Consider the following 24,305-nt stretch of genomic DNA (forward strand, 5'->3'; position numbering starts at 1 on the left):
AAAATGAACGAAAGAGATGCATCTGCTATTTGGAAACCAGGATAATCGATGATCAGTGACGTAGAACGTCAGTCAGAACACTAAATGATTGTTGCTTCATTTTGTGACCAGTCGATCTGTCTTGGTTTCAAAGAAATTTTAGAATTAACTTAATAAAGTTGATTTTATGACATGATCTCTGTAGACTTTATAATATCTATTAAAAGTGTTACAACGAATCCTCTGGTCTGAGTCAAATTACGTCATTAGATTGATATCTGGAGCAATATATGACTGTTCCATACGCGAACTGTAGTCTCACTTTGAGTATCATTAAAACTTTAATAATAGATACTGTTACTACGGTATACTACATAAATGACAATGTGAAATGTGTGTGCGTGCGTGAGCACACATACGTTCTTATGTCTTCACCTTTGCATCACTCTTTGCGAGGAGTAGTCAGTAGTCTTCACCATAACATCTCAGCCCCTTTCAACCTACATTTTTTTTATGCATTCAGCATCGACTCAAACTCATCTATTCTCTGTTTAGTGTTTCCTTTCCGGATCTTTCTGTAGCAGACAGTATTGTATCTGGCAATGGGGCGACCATCAGGATCCAGCTGTGACTCCTCCAGCTCATCTTCTTCCTCCTCTTCTTCTTCCTCTGCCTTATCTGTCGGCTTGTTTTCTCCTTGCTTGGTCTGAGGGGCATTTGTCTTCACCTCTCCATTCATGTGCATCACCTCATTGTCTGACTTCACTGTGACAGCCATCTCCTCTACCTTCTTCTCCATTGATGTCACGTCCTGTCCCACAGGTACAGAGGCTGGAGTGATGATGATTAGTGGAAGAGGAAAGATTCGTTATCAGTTTAAAGTTGCAGATTGATGCTGAAATTGTTACATACCACATTGCCAGGTTGCAAATCGTTTTATTCAAATGGCTTTGTCTACAAATTGAAAAAAGGGCTTTTCATAACCTCATGGCTGTAGCAGACAGTAGTTGGCATCAGATGCAAAAAAAAAACGCTTAGTTGGAATTTTAATTTGATTTGACTAAAATGAACTCGTAGGCCCTGGTCCCCTGGTGTGTCATGCTGCAAAACTCTTTTCATAATTTTCCACACAATGAGTGTTGTTATGTAATGTCTCTCAGTAAACAAGAAGCTGTGGCATGCAACAAGCTACGGGAAAACACACACCAAAACACCACACTGCACACACACACACACACACACTGCGCACACACACACACACACACACACACACACACACACGCACACAAATCTTTCATCTTAATCTTAATCTGTGCTCTAAACAGATTAAGTGTACGTTAAGGGCTTGTGTGAAAACATCACGTTGATTGGCTCCATGCAAATCACATCTACAGGAGGCTGGAATGTGACGGCATTCCTACTTCATCCTATTGTGTAATTCTTCTTACGCCTTTCAGTATGGCTAATCCTCTCCTTGTGTGCAAATAATTTATGACAAACCTCAAATAGCCCCTTCCTTACTCCATTAATATCCGCAACTACATTGCTCACGAATATTTATCCAATAAATGCTTCTACTTCCACACAGCAGGATAAAAAAGAATTCTCACAAGCAAAATGTAAAATATTCTAATTAAGCCACAAAGCGGTTGGTTGGTTGGTTGGTTGGTTGGTTGGTTCCAGATCGTTGAAAGGACATAAACAGACATCAGTTACGAATCTGAATATCAAGGAGCTGACAAACTAACCCTCCTTACCTTGTTTTGTGTCGCACGGTGACTGAGTCTGTGGTCCCGTTGGAGAATCTGTTTTGTGTTCCGGAGCAGTGGGCTGTGAAGGAGGAGTTGGAGTTCGATACTCAGACACCTGCACCTGTGTTCTCGACTCTGTGCCCGTCTCCCTCCGCAAGCCGCTATTCAGCGCTGTCTTGGCGTCGTGCGCCGGAGCCTCGTTCTCACGGCCGACTGGCGCGGTGACGAGCTCGTTGACCTCTTTGCCTACGTTGGTCACGCTATCCTCGCGCTCTCTCTCTGGCTTTGGGTTTGTGAGGTTCCGCTCAGTAGAGATGACATCCTTCGCTTCTGGCTCGGAGGACGACGTTTGGGTGTCCAACTGCAAAGCAAACACCTCATCCAACTTCGGCTCTGACGTTTTGAGACCATCAGAGTTGGATGCATTGGTACCAAAGATACCGTGCTCCATTTTTGGTTCTGATTCTCCTTGCGCCTCTGAACTCACAGGAATTCCCTTGTCTGTTAGATCTGAGAGTAGGGATTGGGCTTTGAGACTGGTGCTCAAGTCCTGAGTGACGTTCTCAGCTTTTCCTTCCCGCCTAAACTCGTCTCCGTTCTCCTCTTCAACGTCAGAGGTGTCATCTTGCCCGGTCTCATCCTCGTCTTCTTCATCATCCTCCAAGATGGACACCGTGGCTTCCAGGAGGTTCTCCAAGTTCAAGATCTCTCCAATGCCTCCAAGGACCTGCTCGACACGCGAGGTGATGGACATCCTTTCTCGTTCAGCCTCTTTCGAAGGCCAGAAAAACTCCATTGCTTTGGATGTTGATTCTCCTCTGAAGTCTTTCTAGATGTTGTTAATTGTTTTTTTTTTTTTTTATTTCAGCAGCTCTCAGCAGTCAGTTATTCAAACTGTATGGATTCTCAAACATCGGTCTAATAAGAGTAGAGGAGTTTGGGGGAGGAAGGGGGGGTACTAACGCCTGTGTTAGTGTTCCCATCCAATGAAAAGCCTCTTGAGTTTTTTTTATCCAGAACCACCTTCTATATTTTAAAGGACATACGTAACAAATTTTACTTAATAGTAACCAGTCATGTTACCACTTTTTTTTCCACTCCTTCTTCTCTCTCTCTCTCTCTTTCAGTGGCTTGTTCAGCATTCCCACCGGTAATGTGACCACGGAGGGTAATGCTAAATCCTTAAGCTTAGATGGGGGAGCTTTCATAAGGATTTGTGCTGTTATGATGTTGCAGAAGACCTTCACACGTGTGTGTTATTCAATGGGCTCAATCTGCCACAAGACTTTTCAGTATGTAAAAAGAAAAAAAAAAATCACAAACAAGGTTGGGTATGTGGTGTTAAGTGGCTTAAGTAGAGCAACAGCAAGTAGAGAATATTTCATGCCCCCCCCCCACACACACACACTTTCATACATTAAACCTAACAGCTCACAACAGGAACAGAAACCACTGCAAACATTGAATTGATAAATTCAAGATTACGTACTTTGATAAGATGATTGCTTGCTTAGAAATGAATGCCTCTTGATTTGATAGCATCTTGTCTGTCACCTGCAGTTTTTGAATGCATTAGCTGGTTAGCTCATGGAAATGCTTACGTGGTGAACACTCTCTCTGTTTGGTGGTGTAAATGGGGATGATATCCAAGCTGATTTTCAGTTATTTGCTGACTGAGATCCTGTCATCTTATCTTTGATATCGCTCAGGCAACGCTACGAAGACATGAGCACAGCAAAACCCCGTCTGACCCATATCGCTTCCAAGAACTGTTCAACAAGTCGTTGGCGGTGTTTATACAGGTCAACGACACGACACCGTGGAACATCGGTAGAATTCACCCTTTTCACACCGGGGGCCACGTCTCAAGAAAGTCCTGTCTTAGTGTCTTCTCATATCCACACTGTGCTGTCGCAACACCCTCTGGGCTAACCAGCGCTCCAACCATGCCATTTGATGTTTGCAACTTTTCCAGAACCGAGCGGTGCCCCTAGTTTTTCGATCTACCCCAAACGCCCATGGTTGTGGGCTGCCGTGGTCTAAAGGTTAGAGAACCGGGTTTGTGACTGGAGGGTTGCTGGTTTGATTCCCAGGCCCAACATCCACGGCTGTGTGCCCTTGAGCAAGGCACTTAACCCCAATACTCACCAAGGAAGGTTGCCCACTGCTCCTACGTCTGGTGTGTGTGTTCACTACTGGTGTGTTGGATGGGTTAAATGCAGAGGACAAATTCACTGTTTGCAGTGTGTGTGTGCAATCACAGAAACTTAACTTAAACATTTCAGGAGTCTTTGAAAAGGGCGACAGAAGTTTCCGTCCATGTTTTCTGCTCCTGTTCCATAGCACAGCCGTTCTACTCCACCTCATCATGGTCCCTGGAAGTTCCTCTGTAACATGTTCGTGGAACTTGGTCCTCAAGGGCTTGGCTCTTCTCTCCTCCACTTCTCCATTCATCCAAGAACCACTGGATGAACCACTGAACCAAGAACCACTGAATCCACCTACATCTACTGTCACACACCAGAAACGACATCTCTTCAAGACATAACAAAACATCTTCAACCCAATCTCTCAACACTAACATCTCATTTCTCACTTTCTAACTGGCTATGTAGTGTAATCCAAAAAAAAAAACCCTTGCAATCATTATGTGTACCTTATTTCACTGAGGTGTTGAACTGAAAGGGTGACATACTGTTATTTTGCTAGTCCATTTTCATGCCTTTCATGCATAAGTTGCTGAGCATAATTTGTTGTGGACAAAGTATGTCTGGCAAAAAAAAAACAAGACTGCAAACTGAAAATTGTAGAAAACCACAAATATTAACATATTTATTCACACTTAACTTAAAATAATAAATATACATAAATATTAGAATATGTACAGAATAAAACGGACATTTGGCACCTTAGAAACAGTTAAATAAATAAGCCCCCCCCCTCGAAAAAGAGCGAAGGTTTAACAAAACTAGATGTTGGGTCTTCAGATCTCAGTTGTCAGTACATCATGTTTGGCATTACTTGCTTCCTGCTTACCTTAACTGATTTCTGAAAAATGCAAATGAATGAAAATGGTTGCAATTGAACTAATAGCACGACCATTAACATGCTGTTTGGTTTCTTATCTACTACTGTTATTATGATGATGATGATGATTATTATTATTATTATTAATAACAACAACAACAATAATAATACTTATTATTATTGTTGTTGTTGTTGTTGTTGTTATTATTATTCAGTTCAGAAATGTTCAGCTTATGTTTCCACTTTAGGCCATTGTGTGAATGACAGTTCAAGCGAGGACCTCATCTCCTCTCCTCCATCTTCATCTCTTCCTCCTCATCTTCCTCTGAGCGGCTGAACGACGGGAGGAGTCTCATGAGGTTCCTGCGTATGCTGACCCGTTTGGTGCCGAACGCAGCCCGGCTCCGTGAGGGAGAGTCGAAGGAGGACACGGCGAAGGACTCGCTGGAGGAGAAGAAAGTGCCGGAGTCTTCGCTGGAGGCGCTGAAGGGAGAGAAAAGGTTGAGCTCCTCAAACGCACAGCTGAGGGAGTCGCTGTCCTCGCTGTTCATCGTCCCCAGGCTCCCGCTGCTCCTGTTACTGCTGCTACTGATCATGCTCGGTGTACGTGGGGTACGGGGACACTCCCGAGCTCCGCCCACAGTGGAGAGGAGCGATGTGAGGGACTCGGATGAGTTATCGCTTTCTGTTCCACTCCGGTTTCCTGTAAACGACAAAAAAAAAAAGGGTAAATTAGGCCCATAGTGCCAATGGTACGGTGCCTGTTAGGTTGACAGTACCCCATCTATGTAAACATATAGTTTGTGTCGTTCTGTGGACTTGATAACTGCCTCTCTGTCTACATACATAACATTGTCACTGACAGTAAATCAGAGGTGTGACTGAGAATGTAGAATCCCCTCTGTGGTCCTCAGAAACTGAATGAAGGGGTTTTTTTTTTGTGTGTGTGTGTGTGTGTGTGTGTGTGTGTGTGTGTGTGCCACAGCTCTCTTCCGGTTACAGAAGAATTCACACATGGGTAAACAACAGATGTTTACTGAAAGCCGAATTCTTAGCGGGCACGCAGAAAAGGAAATGCGCACTCTTCATGCAAGAGTGACGAAAAATTGAAGAAGAAAAAAAAAAAAAAACTCTACCTCGTGTGAGACGTTCTTCCTGCGAGCGCAGTGCGCTCAGCGCTTCCCGTTTCTGTCTTAGCTGCCACTGTGAGCGTAGGAGGCAAAGATAAAAGAGAATGAGAGAGGAAGGGGTTAAACACCAAAGTAGCAACAGAAGTTTTGCCCTCTGTCGAGCGTTTCTCTTGAAATCACGTGGTTGCATGGGAGTAAACTATGAGATGCGGTGTAAATTTGCATTGACGTTTTTGGTATTTTCGTTTTGGTTTTTTTTTTTTGGTTTTTTTTTTTCGGTAAAGTAGAACAGGAGAATGCATCTTATGCTTAACAGCGAACCGTTTGGGGAAAACAGAGGAGAGATGGAGAACTAGAAAATGAAAGAAAAGCGAGAGTGTCAGAGATGAAAGGAAGTTTGAATGGCGTGAAAGGGAAAGAGTAAGCGGTAATAGTCACCTGTAAAAGTCTTAATTTGTGTTTAAGCTCCAGCTGCTTCACTGTGTCTCCACTCATTGTGTCCATTCTACAAAAGGGACAAATGTAACCATACAGTCCATCACATCACATTCATATGAGGACAGTCTGTTGTCTACACAGGAACAGTTGACAACGCTGAAAACAGATTCTAAGACATACTGAGGCCTTTTCTTGTGATAAAGAACACAGTAGAAAGTTTGGAATAAATAACTGTAATGTTTCAATGGGATTTAAAAAAAAGAAAAAACAAACAAACAAACAAAAAAAAACCCTAAGCACTAAAAATGCACTATTATACCTCTTTTGTGAACAGCAAAAACAAACAAACAAACAAAAAAAACCCCACTTACTTTAGGAGAGAAGCAGAGTTTTGAACCAGTTCAATGATTTGCTGATGACTGTAACCTTCTGTGCAAATGTCATTAATGGAAATGATGATGTCACCTGAGACAGAGAGAGAGAGGGAGAGAGAGAGAGAGAAATAGCGTGTGAATTATTCAGTAAATGGGCGGTGGTGCAGTGTGAGAGGGGGAAGAAAGTGGAAGTGGGTATGTGGGTGAGTGGAAAGAAAGAAAGAAAGAAAGAAAGAAAGAAAGAAAGAAAGAAAGAAAGAAAGAAAGAAAGAAAAAATATTCTCATGTTCTCGTGAGAAAGAGACAAAAGGACAGGAGAAAGGTGCGGAGGTTCTCACCAGCCTTGAGTCCGGCTCTCTCTGCAGGGCTTTGCTCCTTCACCGAGCTCACAAAGCTGTACAGAGACCGCACAGCAGAGTCTGTGTCCTGAACGCAGTGTGTCTGTAGAGAGATACAGTGACAAATCCCTCAGTCAACTCCGTAAGGTTTCAAAAGCACCATCTTGTGTAGCGTTAAGATTTAAGTAACTGTACAATCACACACACACAAAAAAAAGAGTTAGAAGACTAAAAAGGACAGGAAAAGCTAAGACAGGAGAAGGAGAAGAGGTGTTGATGCCTCCGTAACACAAGAGTTTTACCTTAATATCAAATCCAAAAGTTTCGTTGTCTTGCCGCTCCATAGCCACAGTTTTCCTAACAAACAAGACAAAAAAAAGAGATTATTCAAGATTTCACAAACAATTATTGTATTTGTTATTATTAATTATTTTGATATATTCATCCTTTTAATATGAGTGCATGGTAAATTAGCTTACCGGGTTGACTTAATGTGATCCCCTGGAAAGTTTGACTGACAGTGACTCACCTATGTGGGAGAACCAACAAAGACAATCAAACAAAAAGATCTAAAGTACAACAATAGTCTGCTTTTGTCACATCGGCTACCTTAAAACAATGCTGGGATTCAAACATTAGTCCATATCGTTGATCATGTAAAGTCTCTGTAGAGCTGAAATCTTGAAACACACCAAACGAATAGAGCAAAATGAAATGATGCCGTCGGAGACTTACCACCTGTTGTCCTTTGCCCTTCAAACGCCCTGTAAACTCGTTTTTTTGACGTTCAGTGTCATCGTCGTTGTCGGCAGGTGATGGGCAGTTTCGACTTGGTCCATTCTTCCAAAGAAGAGCGCTTGTCGCGCGGCTGCCCTTTCTCACGAGCCGTCGGATGCTCATTACTGAGGATGTCATAGTCATCGCGTGTGTATGTAGCGTGTTTGAGTCTGTGCGCGACCAGCGTCTGACTGAGAATGCGAAACCTCTGTTTGCTGACAGAACATGAGTACGCTATCACAAAACGGAAATCAAGTAAGCATAATTACCGTGAAGTCCCACTGGGGGTTTCTCTGAAAAATCCTTATCAGCGTTTCAGTGTCTGAAATTCGGTCTAGTGTGCATATTTGGGTCTATTTAGTAGCCTACATTATTACTTTGACATAGCTTAGTCAGTCTTTTTGTATATATAATGAACTGTTTGGTAACTGAGTTTGTTTCGCATAAGCTTAAACGCAGCACAAAACTGACGACAGACTTATATAATAGTAGGCCTATCGAAATAGAATGTGACATTATGTGTTACAGACATTACAACGCCGGCATAATACACAGAAAAGAATATCTCAAGTACACGCACACGTAATACTCTCAATACATAATACACAACCAGTTCAATGCTTCATTATTTTAAAACAGGGATTCAGAATGTGGCCTGCTTCGAACAGGCTGTCCTACACTTCAGCATAAAATTTTGTCACTCAAATAGAAGGAGCTGAACGGAATGTTATGGACTACAAGAGTTTGATGACTTTATTTGTCTTTTGTAGGAACTACAGAAGTAATTTACATATTTCATCCGTGTTTTTCATTGTAAATGAATGTGTATATAACGTGCCCCTACCGGAATCAGCCCGGTGTATTTTGAATGTCAATATTTTGAAAATGTTTACAGAGCACCATTAAAAAAAGACAATGTGTATGACACGTTTGTAATGTTTACCTCATAGTGCTCCTCAGATTTGTGCAAGAAACTGTTTTGCTTTGAAAGAAGATGGTTTTATTACTTAGTAACCAAGTTGGTTATATTTCAGACTTATGCTTGGTTCCTACTGAATAGAGAAGCAGAAGAATAAAGAGAGCTAGGGTTAGAGCTGAACACCAGCGGCTAGGAACCAAAAACTAGGCGCTGGTTATTTCTTCCAAGTAAACAGTAGCAGTACACTTTCATTGTTTACACACACACACGCACACATAGATAGATAGATAGATAGATAGATAGATAGATAGATAGATAGATAGATAGATAGATAGATAGATAGATACATACATACATACATACATACATACATATGTGTGTGTGTGTGTGCACGTGTGTATACGATAGTACTGCTCATTTGTTTTAGGTCCTGACTCCTGGCCTTGATTCATCATTGTGATACTCATTGAAGAGAAAGAAATAAAACGGCACAATTACAGTGACAGATTTATTTACATCTCACACAGGGGGGCCTGTGCCCACGGTGACATGAAAACCACACTTGACTAATCTGAAGTGTCTTTATACGGTACATGACAGGAAACACATCCTGTCTTCAGCAGGCCAGGCTGCTGTGAACTGTACAAGCAGAGATCTCAAAAGAAAATAAGTCAGTAAGGGGTATAGTGGACTAAAGGCTCACAGAGGGAAAGGACTTTAGACTGCAAACATCAGGTCTGAGGAAACCGCTATGATCTAAATATAACAATCCAACAATCCAACACACTTTTTAAGGTACTCTATGGTAGACAATAGGACAAATAAAAGAACCTCAGTTTTAAGCTCTATTTAAACTCTACCAGGTCTCATGGAAAGTATAACATAGGAACCCTCAGAATTTTGATCACAGGTTGACAAAGGCATAATTATTTTTTAGAAGAAAAGAAAATTATAATCACGCATGACCATAGTATATATTGTAAATAAATAAATAAATAAATAAAACCCAGGAATAAAAACGCATGATATTATTGATGCTGCAAATTATCTATAGCAAACATGAAACATAAACATAATGACTATAGTGAGAGGCACAGTAAACAGTGGCTTCGTTTTAAGCAAGCCAGAATAAATTCGGTGGTGTGACGTGTGAAGGTTAAGTTGTGAGCATATATCCATATAACTGCTGACGCATAAGTAACTTGTAATAGACTTACACATGCCGCCAGACTGAACGACTCAAGTGACCAAACAGTAACCAAAGATTTAGCAACAATGATGACAGAGTGATTTTGCAAAAACTATTTCATCAGTCGAATGATATTACAGCAATGTCGTTTTGTTGTCGGACTATTTTAACATCGTTGTGGTTTGTCAGCCAGCCTACACGACCTTTTTTTTTTTTTTTTTGACAAAGGCATTTCAGTTTCATGGCTATAATTATTCAAACCACCTCCAGTTGCCACACATCTCTGTAGAAGACAAAACCTACGTCAGAAGTGTATTTCAAAACCGATTCGATCAATCGATCAGATGCAGTCGGCATGACTTCATAGTTTTGGGATTAGACATAGAGATTAGGATTAGAATTGTTTTATCGACCTGTGCCGATGATGTATTATTCCAGAATATTCAGGTTTAATGAATCTGAACTCGCTATTACACATGAAAGGAGTTTTGCTAATTCTCGAGGCTGTCAACACAATGTAAGACCACTTTATTCGTCACTGCACAACATATACATTCAGAAGCTCTAAATATTTTCCACGTTGCACCACAGAAATATATATATATATCTTAAAAAAAACCCGTATCATTACACCACAATCTATACTACAATTACAGTAATACATTAGATCAAAAATTGTTGTGTTCACACACACTTGTTTTGCATACTGAGCAATTAAAAATGATCAACTCGAATTTCACGGAACGAAACAATCAATCAATCAGTCAATCAATAAATCAGTCAATCAATCAATCAGCCAATCAATCAATCAAACAAACAACCAATCAACCAACCAATCAATCAATCAATCAATCAATCAGTCAAACAAACAAACATTCTCTGTTGGCTAAAACGTCTATTTTGCTTTTAAACCAGACATGTGTAACATCTTGTTTTATTTGATTCAAATATATCAATATATTTGTTTTGTTCTGTTCAGCGGGTCATGGTAAAATCACATTTCAGAATCCCACAATTCAACATTTTTAATATTCAATGTCCGATATTTAGTTGTTGTTGGAGGTGGTGTTATCACAACTAAGACTGTGCATTTTATGAAAATAATTTTTCCCAGACATTTTTTTTTGCAGAATATTTGGCTTTTCTGGACCGAGAAAAGAGTTTTTATACAGCTGCATTACATCGGTCCAGCTGCATTGTGAGGTAGCCTAATTATACCAAAGCAAAAAGTTGTTCCTCTTCCAACGCAATAGGTGGCGATAATGACCACTGACCCACAGATTGTATCACCAAAAGAAAACCTTCCCGATCTAACGGAAGTGTGGACAACATACTTGCAGACACGGGAGTATAATGTAATCTTGTTTTAACATTTGTTTGTGTGCAAATTGTATTGTATTATCGATTATGACATTGATCATGTAAGATATCTATAATGCATTGAAACCCTAACTGCTACCTTTCCTAAATATAATTACTCCGGTATGCCGGCGCGAAGCCTGTAGCAAGTGGTGATGCTTTTGTTACCAAGCGACCGGGCTAACTCATCGTTTAGCAGTAGCAAGCTAACTGACAAAGAAACCCGCTAGCAAGATAATTCGATAATTTAGGGTCATCATTCACATAGGAATGATAAAATGATTGGCTAAATACCGGATTACATCCTTCAATAGCTGTCTCGTGTTATATCGGCAAAACTTAAGCGGACGTATGAAACGATAACCCACTCAGTGGGTTTTGGGGTACAACATTAATGTGTTTTGTCGTAATCTAGATTGAAAGCAGTCACTTAGCCCCAGTTCTATCATAAGGCACTTTGTCACTTCGCTAACGTCTGTCTCTTTCCTTATAGAAATTTCTGGACTCCGGATTCAAAAACCAGTCATGACTACTGAGCCAAACTACCGCCGGAAGAAACCCGGTAACAGTTCTTGTTTATACGTTTAGATCTTTCTCTCTGTCTCTCTCTCCCTCTCTCTCTCTCTTTCTCAATGCAGACGGCTTCAGTTACATTTCTATAACCCTAGTGATGTGAACTTAGTCAGCATTGTTGGCTCTCCAAACGTTATCAGGTCATACCAGTAACCCTGCGAATGCCAGTTCCAATGGTGTCATGGGCCCCAGCTCACAGATTCCTGGTTTGTCAGTGACTGCTGAAACAGGGCCGGTGGAAAGGACCAAAGGACGTCGGGTTGGCATTTTCGAGACAGATTCTGACTATGTCAAACTGGCGAAACAAGGAGGGCAAAAGGGTAACGGATCATATATTCGTACTTCTCCTTCACTGCAGAGTTAACGCTGCGCAAACGTTCATCATCTGCATTTCTCTGTCTTTTGTGGGGGTTTTTTTTCCAGGTTTACTGTGGCATGAAGAGACCAATGTTGAGACTAAACCTGGCAAATCCTACAAAGCACCCGACTGGTTCTCTTCTGCCGCAGAGGGAGAGCAGCATAGGTAAAACCGTAAAAGGATTTTTTTTTTTTTGTTTTATGTAATTGTCTCGTTTTTTTGATTTATGATTATAGCTGCCGCAAAAGCGGGCACGCTCTGTGGTCTGTCAAATGAGTGAATGTTCATCATTCGCAGGATAAGTTTATCATTCAGAGTGTTCCCTCAAACAAACAAACAAACAAAAAAAAAAACAACAAAAAAAAATGTGGATCTGGTGAGTCATGCAGCCTGATTTTTGGAGGGGGGGGGGGGGGGGGGGGGGGTTGAGTGACGGGGTCAGGTAGGCGGGGCAGATGTTACCATGATTTTGTGCTTACAGTCGAAGTAAAGCCGCGTCCCCAGACGCCACGATATCTCACGGACTCGACAAGAGCCCGACTAAACAGGGCGTGCAGCCTCTGGCGGCACCGTTTGGCACCGACGATTCCTCGTCCTGGGAGAAAGAGGCGGATGGCGTAGCCGCTGGTAAACAGAAGGTGAATGGCCCCGGTTCCCAAACGCGACATTACCGCATCGTCACCGCATCCTCCAGCCCCTCGTGATCCGGTCCCGTCACCCTCCGCATTCTCTTAAAACCCATCACACGCGCCATCACTCAGAAACACATCGCTTCTCCCATCTGTTTGTTTCTGGTGGGGTTTTTTTTGTTGTTTTTTTTTGTTTTGGTTTGGTTTTTTTTTCTGTTGCAAAAGAAATATCATTTCCTGCTTGTTTTGTCATATTTTTTTTTTTTTTTTCAATGCTTAATGATGAGTTGCATTTTTGCGTTTCGTTATCTTTGATATATACATTTTAGGACTGCGTAATGGCGGCTGATGTAATCTTTTGCATTGCATTTCCATATCAGAGAGAATGACGGTCTATTTTTTTTCAGCTGTACCAAATGTTTAGTGCAGTTGAAAGAGTGATTTTTTCATATTTTACCTGTACACAAATTTATTTTAGATCACTGTTATTTTCTAGATAAAGCAAGGAATTGTTTATTGATATTTGCTTAAAATATTTTTTTTCCCGGTTCAGTCTACAAATAGTTTGTTGATATGTTGCTTGGAGGGTCTTAAGTCTTAACGATTTTTCTAGTCAGCTGCACTTCTAGGCGCAAAGTTGCTAGTCTTAGTTTAGTTTATATATTTTTAACACAGTTATCACAGTATATTGCACTTATCACACGGGCAAATGGCATAACTTGCAAACAATAAGAATAACTAGCAACAATGTTGATGCTTCCCCCTCCATGTTTCTGTTCTTTAATCTTTGTGAAAAACACGAGTTCACTTTGGATGTGCTAAAATCCTTTAAATCTTTAACATAATTTTGTGTGACTGCTTCATTCAATCCATCGCTTTGGGACCCGCTCACGCTCGCAGGGTTGAGGGTTAACCCCACTCAAATGCTTTTACTGGCTTGAAGCTGTGGCATGTGGCTGGTGTCTGACAGGGACCTGATGCCAGGACGCCCCCCCCCCAAAGGAGACGCAGTGAGGAGATGGGGAGGTGGCAGGTTGCGTGTTATTAACACAATCAGGAAAAGAAATAAATGGCTGATCACGATTATATGTTTTCTTTTGCCTCATTTGATATGTTCTTTTTCGTTTTGTTTTTGTATATCGTTTTGGCTATTTTTTCTGATTTCAGCTTTGCTTTCTCCTTTGGTTTTTTTACATTGTTCTTAACGATCAAACCTGTTCTGCGAGGGGGATTAAATTCCATCACGTTCACCCTGGTCATTTCAATTCTACAAACTTACATTCACTTCTTCATTTCAGTGCTATGGACTTGTAATCCGTTCGTTCTCCATTTCCGTACTATGGGCTGGTATTGACTGAGCGATGTCCTTGCATCAGCCGCCGGTATAAAGCTTGGACGTAAAAAAAAGTCTCTTTTTATCTCTCGCAGAAGCCCAAGGGTGGTGACCAAGTGGTCCAGGCCATGGAGAAACTGGCGTTAAGTCCGGAGGAAATTGAGAAGGCAAACAAATACAAAAGGATGTAAGGATCCCTTTTTTTTTTCTTTTTTTTTTTTTTTAATTTTTAAGCCTTTTATGAATATTTTCAGTTTGTTTCCTGCCCCTCACACAGAGAAACGAGAGTTTACCCATCGTAGCAGGCAGAGCCGACCTTTATTTTCACACGGTCTTCTCACGTCTAACCACCGTGTTCAGTGGTTTCGCCGTTAGTTTCGTTTGAAATCAACGCTCTGCGTTCTGTGAAAGTCATACATTTGTTTAGGTTTTGTCTTTGATGAGGAGCTAACTGGATGTCTTTTTTTTTTTTTTTTTTTTTTTTTTCAGGTCTCATGAGAAGATTTCCTCAGGCCCAGTGAGTATGTCAAAACTCCTGAGCTTTGGCTACATAGAGGAGGACAAGAAGTCTCCTGATGACGATGCTTCCAGTAAGGGGATTTTGTTTGTCTTATGTTTGCTCGGACCCAGATGGTCTGAGAGCAGTTAGGACAAGGATTAGCTACGAAACTTTATCATAGAGATCAGTGTGGGAGATGGATTTGAGAAATTCTCTCTTCACTGAGAATTTGAGAAGTTGTCTCTTTAGTAAGTCAACGCAATGCATTGTGTGTGAGTCCAAAGAGAACTTGCCAGATGTACAAATCGTAAAGATGTTGTCTTGTGTGTGTGTGTGTGTGTTTGTGTGTCTTTCCACATTTCAGGCATGACATCAGAGATGACCAGCACTATTGCACCAGAAGACGACCTGGAGTGAAAAAGAGAAACGAGAGACTTTGGCCAGTGGTTTTACTGGGTACCTAACAAAACAAACACCCCCCTTCCTTCCCCGCCGCCCAAAACAGCTATTCACATTCCACCCCCCCCCTCCCTTGCGTTCTTCTCTGTATTTATGCAAAGGTACTGATATCTCATCATTTTTTTATTTTTTGGTTTTGTTTTGTTTTAAATTACAATATATATTTGTAAAAAAGTCTTCTGTCTCATCCTTGCAGATCTATTGGTGCTTGTGATGTTTGAAATTACTCCGTACAAGGAGGATCTGTATGGTTAATTACCCCCACCCCCACCCCCACCACCACACCACACACCACACCCCCTGCGTAGTCTCTGCTGCACAGAATAAAACAAGTAGACAATTCTAGGACAAAAAAAAAGTCAGCTTGACACGGTTGAACACAGTTGATTTTCATTGTTTGACATGCTGAAATCGTAATTGGAGATATGCTATAAACTGCTCTCCCTGCACAAGAACCAAACAGAACCATAACCGAGAAACTAGCCAAAAAAAAAAAAAAAGCAAACAAAAAAACAAAACAGAAGAACATGCAGTTTAAACATATGAACGGATAGATGGATAGTTTCGTCATATACCTCTTTTAAGTATTTTGGTCGCTTCGAGAATGGAGCTGGGCTGTATGTGTCATGTCAGGCATTGTGTTTTGAAGATGTGATTTTTTTTTTTTTTTTAAATTTTTTTTTTCGGTTTGTTATTTGGGTAATGGTGAATGTAGAATGTGTTGCTATGCCATTTGACATTGTTTGCCTTGACGTAAGTGGTAGTTACCTACATATCGATAAATTGACGCTGCAGTATGATGGAAAGAGTCAGGTACATACTGAACACTGAATGATTCCATGTGAATTTTTTCCTCTCTCTCTCTTTTTTTTTTTCAGCGATGTTTACATTCACTGTCGTTCAAAGTTGGAAAAAAAAACACTAGATTAATTCAATAAAATTGCATGTGCATGTAAAGTTGAGTGTTCCGTTTCTGTTGTCTTTTTTTTACAACTTAACCTGTTACCACAGAGCCTGTAACTGTAACAAAAATTCCTAAAAGATGATGGTTTAACAGGCTGTTGACAAACAATCTGTGGTGAAGATACGTCCTGTTTCTTTACCGTCAGGAATGAACGTTTTGTGTGTGTGTTCTGTTTGAGACTGTTTTTACTCCTGGCCTGCTTTTTTCCCGCCTAATTGTTGCTCATTGTCAACTCACTTTTCACTCACTTTTACTTAAGTAAAGCAGGATCGGTCAAAAACAACAATCATATCAAGTCCTTTGCCAGACAACGTTTACATTTTTAAATATCTGAATATTTTAAATGTAGTCTGGATGAATTTTTTTTTTTTTCTCACGATGAACATTGAGTTGTAGAAACAAAGTTCCACATCTTGAAATTTGAAAACGCGATCAAATTTAAAGCAAAATGCACAAGCGCCTTGTTGCGGTTTAATTCGGTGAATTGAGATAGTTTGATAAACTAAGGATCCGCGGTGTACAAGAACAAAAACAAACTGTCTCTGAGAACAGAAGCAAACAGCTAACCGCTACATCCTTACAACCCTGAGATGAAAAAATGAAACAGTGGCGTAATAAAACAGCTGTACTTTGATCGCAGGATAAGAGATTTACAGAAGGGACATTGTAAATATCTCATAGACTAATTCACTTGATCGACCATTGAGCAGTTTTTCTTTTTGTTGTTGTTTTTTAATGTCATAACTCTAATGCAACGTACAGAAATTCTGTGCCCCATTGGTGTAAACTCACTGCTTAACACATACGTGTGTGTGTGTGTGTGTGTGTGTGTGTAGAATATTTTTCAGCATGCTGCTGTATCTGGTTGCCAGTCAAACCGATAGATTTCCTTTTCTCTTGGTCACGGCCAGAGGCGCCTGCCAACTCTTGTAAGCTCAGTGACAAAACTTGTGCGGCTTCCTCCTGCAGTGTGGCCTGATAGAATCATGTTAAGATCTTGATGTCTGGCAGTCTGGTTCTGTAGCTCTCATTGGTCTGATTGCGTTGTGAAGGCTGGTTGCTGGGTGAAAAGAGGGGTTTGGGTCATGTGGTTTCCTCTCAGTCAGGTCCGGATGTGTGTGTGTGTGTGTGTGTGTGTGTGTGTGTGTGTGTGTGTGTGAGTGTGTGTGTGTGTGTGTGTGTGTGTGTGTGTGTGAGTGGGCTTATTAACAGGTCTTGCTCCCACGACTTCCTTTGCGTGACATGATTTTTATCTCTAATGAAGATAAGTAGAAGTAGTAGAAGAAGTTAAAGTAAGTAACGAAGTGAACGCGATGAGGTAAATGTTCATCGGTTTTTCGTTCTCTGTGCCGTTTCGCTCTGGCCTAACGATGTCGGGATCGATGAAAAATCGGAGAATCTCACCTTTAACCTCTGCAGCTGCCAAAGTATCTTTTCCCTCTTTCTGATGTAAAAGGAAAGAATCTACTCTCTCTCTCTCTCTCTCTCTCTCACACACACACACACACACACACACACACAGATACTAACCTTGTGATGCCTCCGTCTTCTAGCTCTTCTTTACTCATTCAGCTCTGTGCCAATTTTTCATGTGATGGGGGAAAAAAAAAAGACAGAGCGTTTGCCTGGCGGATTCAGTCAGTTCTTTGTTTATTCCCTGTTGTTTTCTCTTTTATGTGATTTCATGAAGTGATTTGTATACCAAACACAAGGGGAAAGGGAAATAAAGACCCTGACCTGTGCACTAATAAAGTCTTCTCATCCCAGTCGAATTAAGGGCGTGTTGTGGTGCACAGTGCACGTCTCTGGTTTTTGCTTTGCTGTTCTCTTTTGATGCAGATCTTAAAACACACACCCACACACACACACACTCACTCACAATCATGCAATGAGACACGTATCTGTTTACTCTTAAGTCTTCCAACAGACATCTGTTCCCTTAGCACTACAACAAGAGTAACAGGCGTTTAACAATGGGCATGAGTTTAATATTGTCTGCCATTGTTGTTGTTGTTGCTGTTGTTTTTCCCCAGACATTTACTTGGCTTTATAAAAAACTGTTACATACACATCAGTGATGTAAACCAGTCATTGACTGTGTCAGTTCTGTGTGGACACTGTTCAGTGCTTAATGAAATAACAAGTGCAAAAAGTTTGAACTTAAATCATTAGATCAGACATCAGATCCACCTCCATCCTCTCTGATGACTCAATACGGTAGTGCCCTGCTGTGTGTGTGAGGTTAAACAGACCATTAATTGACACTCTTTTCTAATGGTCTTCGAGGAAGAGACACACATTCAATGGTGCTGATAAGGCTCAGTCTGCTAACATGAACACACTTCCACCAACGATTCAAAGATTTTCACGGTCAGCTCTGACCCAATGCTCTTATTCACATTACCTTGTTTGCCTTCTTCCTTATCCGTGTCTCTAATTAGTAGCACACAGACAGAAACACAATAATGTGGACAATATTGTGGAATGCCTTTCTGTCACCAGTCAAATCGTAGACAAAGAGATACATTTGGTTGTATGCCAAGGGGGGAAGAGAGAGAAAGAGAGAGAGAGAGAGAGAGAGAGAGAGAGAAAGAGAGAGAGAGAGAGACTCAGGTTCACTTGCAGTGGGGTTTTTTTTTTCATTTTAACTCGAAACTGTCAATTGTAAAGAGAATTTTGGGGAAGAGTCACAGTGGGGGCTTTTTCGTCTCTTTCTCTCATTCTTCTCTCTCTTTACAAGTGTCTTGTTCAATTAATTTTGCATCAGTTAATTCATTCAATGTAAAATGTATGACTGGTGAAATCCCGCAGTGGTTCAACATGCAAGACATGAGCCCTTGTTTTAAGGCGGGAGGTGAGTAGATGGGTGATATTATCTGTCACTCATTATCTCTCAGGCTGTGTCAGCTTAATATTACAGCCTGTCTGTCTGTCTGTCTGTCTGTCTATCTGTCTTGTTATATTATGATATTATGTTGTGTTGTATTTTCTTATCACCATTAGAAATCAAGACATCTTTTGGTCAAAACTTTAGCTTTAAGAATTTTAAGAATTAAAATAAGAAAGAGACAGACCTGTCAAAACGTTTTGTTGAGATTAAAATGCTTCTAAAATGCACTGAATAACGCCTAATGTAATCACAAATAAAACCACTACATTTCAGTTATTCAGTTATTATAAGTCTTTCATGTATCTGTATTAAGTTATTATAAGGCATTTATGAGACATCCTTATCATTAAGTATCTATAAGACATTATTAGAGCCAGGAAAATGTAGTCAATATCATGTAGCAGACATTGAAAATGAACTAAACTTTGCTTTTACCTTGTGTTGGACAAGGTGAAAAACAATGCCACTACTACTAGTGTGATAATCGTAGCGCATAGGTCGGCTTGGTTAAGTTGTACAGTGCGCGTAGCAAAAGTCCTCTTTTGGGGGTGTGGGGGTAGGAGGGCGGAGACCCAACTCTCTACAACCCTTGCTGTAGCCCTGAAAGCAGAGAGCGGTTGCTACGGTCGTATAGGAGCGACCACTGTAGCGATTTCCACAGTAACAGCGCCCAGCCAGTGCGCGAAACACCGAGTCAACACAACCAGATCAATTTGCAGCTGGGCTACGCTTAATTTTGTCTTTTTTTCCGTATGAAGTTTAAATTTGAGCAGGAAAATGCGGATTTCACTTCGTGGTCCTGACTGTGTTCATGTCACCACGTGATTTTAACACGTAGGGTAGTTTCAGTTTGGATAAACTTATGTATCAATAATGAATGTGGGTTGATATGGGGAGTCTCAATTTTAACCTCGCAGTTAGTGAACAATTGATTGATTCTACATTGTCCACGTATTGCAGCATAAAACGTATCAAATCTAGTTGTCGTGCGACACTAACAGGAACATCTAAGCTAAGTGTTACACGGATGTTTCTCAAGGTTATAGATTTTCGATTCTCAAATCGAAAAACCTGTGAATAAAGCGGACACACTTAAGCAAGAGACCTAGCTTGGCCGCTTCCGCCTGGCTTCTTCATGTGTGTTCAGTGATTGGATCTGTATTTTCCTACTGTACTCCTTTTAAGTTCTGTTTTCTTTCACTGCCAACTGCGGCCGGACTAAATGTGATAATCCAGTAAGTCTGAATGTACATATAGAGCTATGTATAATAGTGCCAACTTTTTAATCTTTCATACTTTTCATGAATTCAACATGTTTATTAGAAAAAAATGCACTGTCTCTGTCTAACAGTCTAGTAAATAAGGTTTCGAGCTGAATACGACATGGTAGTCAAAGCATGTGCCAAAAACAGAAAATCTAGGCAAACATTTGCTACAAAAGTGGTAACATATTTAAGTCTCCTAGGAAGCTGTGTCTCTTGCTAGATACAAATACACAGAATAATTTGCAGGTTACTTCACTGAGGTATGTTTATTACAAACAGTGAAGCCAACTGAATGAAAGTTTAACAGAAGTACCAGAAAGAGGGACTGGTTTTATCACTAATGTAGCATTCTGCATTCAGCAGCTGATACTATCAGTCTTTCTCTCTCTCTCTCTCATTCTCATTCTCTCTCTCTCTCTCTGTCTGAACAAAGAGCATCATCCATTTTTTTTAACAATGGGTAACTGGAGAGATGAATCACAGTGACATGCACAGGTGACATGTTGCTAAACATGGTGCTGCTGTCCTTATTGTCCCCGGACGAAGGTCCCCTGATCATCCCCTATCCTCCGCTCGGCCAATCTGGGCGGAGTCTTACCAGACAAGCGGAGCCTATACTTAACAAGGTAACATCTGGTGTGGACGGGATTCTTCTCTCAATCCAGAGGATAAAAACAAACAGACAGACAACAAACTAAAAGGTGAATAAGAGGGACAGACAGACAGACAGACAGACGGATAGATAGATAGATAGATAGATAGATAGATAGATAGATAGATAGATAGAGATACCTGGTTATTCTTGTGTCACCGATTCCATAAACATAAAGAGTCACCAGCAGGTAGACAAGTGAGACAAAGAAAAAATATATTACTAGCAGCAGAAGCATTCATTTGTCATGATATGTGAGAGAGGGCAAAAGTCCTGGTCTGGTTCTGCCGATACTTGACTCTGGTTCTGCTTGAGCTGCTTGCTGTTGTGGACAGTTGCTACTGGTTCCATGATACTGGTGTGAAACCAGTAATATCCCAGGATGCACAGTTACTCCACTGCAGTGGTAGCACATCAGACATGTCAATAACTATCATAAGAACAGACATCTATCTGTTTTACAAACTACTAACAATATTTCCCTCTGTGATACTTATCCAAATATGGTTGAAAAAGAAAGTGACGCTGCTTTAGGTTGTAAACAGTGGAATTACACTGAGCAGAACAGAGACGTCAACTTGGTTCCCTTAATGGCTGTATTAATGACAAAAATGATTGCAAAAGCTTTTACTGGAGTGCTAAACATATGAGAGGATTGTAAATAAATGGCTCATTAAAAAAAATATCTCTCTCTCTCTCCCTCTCTCTCTCTACGTATATATATATTTAATATAACTTATGTATTTTTCATACCTCATCAGATGCCTGCGGGCACCGTAATGTTCCTTAACAGTTTAATTGATCTTCCCTCTCTCCCTCTCTCTCTCTCTCTCTCTCTCTCTCTCTCTCTCTCATAGACCGCCTCTGGTGGTAAGTCTCACAACAGCATCACTGAGCGATTCCGAATTATAATTAAGTCTTAGAGCACCACCTACTGGCAAATATTTGTCATCTCTCTTGAAGCCCCACACGGTAATCGAAGTCCATAGACAGCTGGGCTGCTCGGGTTGTAGTTGTGGTGTCAGCTGCCTTTAGCAAGAGCAATAAAGTTTGCAGAGGGACTTGATGAATATGTCTGTATTAGTCATTAGGCTAGTTGTAGTCAACCCCCCCCCCCCCCCCCCCCCCCCCCCCCCCCCCCCCCCCCCCCAGCCATGCTGGAGCAAGAAGAGGGCAGAGTGCCTCTCAGCCAGAACCTGCTGGTGGTTAGGCTGGAGAACAAACCAGTCGTGTGCTATTCTGTGTAATACTGGTTATATTGACTGATTGTTCTAACTGTTTTGATAGATTTTTTTTTAAAATAGTGTCGCTGGCTGAGTTTCACAGTAACATTAGGTTACGGACAACAATGATCTTTAGTTGGATGAACATGTCTGCAGAATTAAATCTTAACTCCACCCATAATAATTGTTGGCTTTGGTTCCATCTCATCTCTCTCTCTCTCTCTCTCTCTCTCTCTCCCTCTCTCTCTCTCTCTCTCTCTCTTGGGTCAGTTTGTATTTGGGTAGTGGTTCATGAGAAAAAGGCCAAATCATCTTGATGGAGCAACTGAATGTAATTGTTTTAGCCACCTAAACCTCTACTGCTAAAATGTACGTGAAAGACCTCGTATAGATAGATAGATAGATAGATAGATAGATAGATAGATAGATAGATAGATAGGGGATTTGGATAATCATTAATAAACAGCAGTAATAATAATAATAATAATAATAATAATAATAATAATAATAATAATAATAACAATAATAATAGTGGCAATCATAATAGTGGCAATCATAATAGTGGCAATAATAATAATAATAATAATAATAATAATAATAATAATAATAATAATAAGTTGAATAAATGAGTTATATAACTACACTACTGTGTGTTAGTGCCTAATTTCTTACTTAACGTGTCCAGTGTCTGAAGTTGCTTAAATTTTTTAAACAACAGTCATTAACAGTTTATCAACATTGTTTATGCATTTTCTTCCCGGGTTGCTAAAGACGGCAGCAACCATGCATAATTTCCCCACAATTCTTAACAAACTCGATGTTCAAGTTTCTCCCATTAAGAAACAGGTAACTACAGAGTGTCACGCATGCAGCGACCGGTTTGTATGAGGCCATTGAACTATATGTTCGATGACACATCAGATCAAAAGAGCAAAGAAAGTGTTCATACATTTCGGTATTCAAAAAAAAATTCTGAGTGATGAACTGTTCTCAGAACGCGCTGGTGGCAGACACGAATACAAAGAGGTTCAACACAAAGAAATGAAATGAGCGCATAATTAACAAAAAAAAGATTAAACCGAAAAAAAGTGTTTTTCGTTGTCAACTGTCCAGAAGCGAATGAATCAGACGCAAATCGATGTTTTCGCAGTATTTCTTAGTTTACGTCTAGGAAATAAAAAACTATATGGCAACAAAAGTGTCAGAGAACGGCATCTTCGTAGTGGGACTACGTCACACTTTGTATCATCCCTAACCTCTGGTTCGCGCAATCGATTCCACCGGAGCCGCCCACTGCATCCCATGGCCTCGGTCAAGGATTATTCCGACAGAATGGCAGCATATATTGCATTTTCAGACAGATATAACATGAAAACCAAATAGACACCGAATTCCGAGGCCTTTCGGTAAGTACATCGCTCGTTTAATTGCAGGTTTTGCAACTAATTCAGTCCTATCATGCCAACATCTGGCGAGTTTCGTTTCGAGACGGCTGGTAACACTTATTTTGCGATTTGGGAACAAAATCCAAGTTAGGAAAATGAAGGCGCATATCTTATTGTCTCTCCTATTGTGCAATGTATAATCCACACATTTCTCCTGCGTTTTGGCGATACGGAGACATTGCTGTACTTGCAAATGGTTCTGTTGCCGCTCCACATGCATAGCACGGTTCTCCTAACGTGTTTGCTCAAAGGAGGTGGTAACATTGAAACGCTGCGTTCTCTTCCCCGTTTACCTCCTTCCGTCATGTAATTTACTGTACATTGTCAGATTCGAACTGTAGTGAGATTATGCAATTTGTCACTTAGTCTTTGACAAACGAACGTAGGCCCAGTGCCCTCAGCATAATGTGTCAGAGGCACTGGGCAGGTGAAGTCTAGCTAATCAACATCTCCATTATATTTTACCATACAGCCGTATGCTCCATACCTACTCTTTCCTTTGCTAAGGCTTAACTGTTAAAATGGTCTCATGCTACCAAGATGCACGGTATTCTGCGACACACCACATGTCCACAGTGCCAATCGACTTCGACCAGATCGAAGTTTTTAAGTGATATATGTTTAATGGTTGTGACATCGTAGCTCATTTTTCGACCTATCAAATGAAGTTGAAGGGCTAGATTCCTCATAGCTGTGTCTGGTCCTTGACGAAGTGTGCTGTTTGTTACTTCTGA

At 40.7% G+C, this 24,305-nt stretch overlaps 2 protein-coding genes across 2 annotated transcripts; one reads left to right on the forward strand and one right to left on the reverse strand.

The window, feature by feature from the left end:
• Positions 1-4,083: 4,083 nt before the first annotated feature.
• On the reverse strand, positions 4,084-7,952 carry LOC115818444 (cytohesin-interacting protein-like). Its single transcript, XM_030781815.1, has 9 exons — positions 7,773-7,952; positions 7,517-7,566; positions 7,340-7,394; positions 7,038-7,140; positions 6,697-6,790; positions 6,326-6,392; positions 5,894-5,960; positions 5,100-5,460; positions 4,084-4,231 (listed from the first exon to the last, which is right to left on the reverse strand). The coding sequence occupies exons 1-9, from the start codon at positions 7,950-7,952 to the stop codon at positions 4,084-4,086; spliced, it is 1,125 nt and encodes a 374-aa protein (XP_030637675.1).
• Positions 7,953-11,242: 3,290 nt separating this feature from the next.
• On the forward strand, positions 11,243-15,142 carry c8h7orf57 (chromosome 8 C7orf57 homolog). Its single transcript, XM_030782742.1, has 8 exons — positions 11,243-11,277; positions 11,775-11,843; positions 11,995-12,174; positions 12,278-12,377; positions 12,694-12,850; positions 14,270-14,361; positions 14,664-14,764; positions 15,038-15,142. Exons 2-8 carry the CDS (start codon positions 11,807-11,809, stop codon positions 15,088-15,090), a joined length of 720 nt encoding a protein of 239 aa, XP_030638602.1. The 5' UTR covers positions 11,243-11,277; positions 11,775-11,806; the 3' UTR covers positions 15,091-15,142.
• The last annotated feature ends 9,163 nt before the right edge of the window (positions 15,143-24,305 follow it).

Source organism: Chanos chanos, chromosome 8 (assembly GCF_902362185.1).
Source record: "Chanos chanos chromosome 8, fChaCha1.1, whole genome shotgun sequence".
NCBI lineage: Eukaryota > Metazoa > Chordata > Actinopteri > Gonorynchiformes > Chanidae > Chanos > Chanos chanos.

Bases quoted from the DNA above. Each gene is read 5' to 3' on its own strand.
- c8h7orf57 (XM_030782742.1), top strand. From the start codon at position 11,807: ATGACTACTGAGCCAAACTACCGCCGGAAGAAACCCG. The intron at 14,362-14,663 runs GTAAGGATCCCT...TTTTTTTTTCAG, and splicing joins GCAAACAAATACAAAAGGAT to GTCTCATGAGAAGATTTCCT. The intron at 14,765-15,037 runs GTAAGGGGATTT...TCCACATTTCAG, and splicing joins TCCTGATGACGATGCTTCCA to GCATGACATCAGAGATGACC.
- LOC115818444 (XM_030781815.1), bottom strand. From the start codon at position 7,952: ATGACATCCTCAGTAATGAGCATCCGACGGCTCGTGAGAAAGGGCAGC. The intron at 6,791-7,037 runs GTGAGAACCTCC...TCTCTGTCTCAG, and splicing joins GAGAGCCGGACTCAAGGCTG to GTGACATCATCATTTCCATT. The intron at 6,393-6,696 runs GTAAGTGGGGTT...TCCCTTTTGTAG, and splicing joins AACTCTGCTTCTCTCCTAAA to AATGGACACAATGAGTGGAG.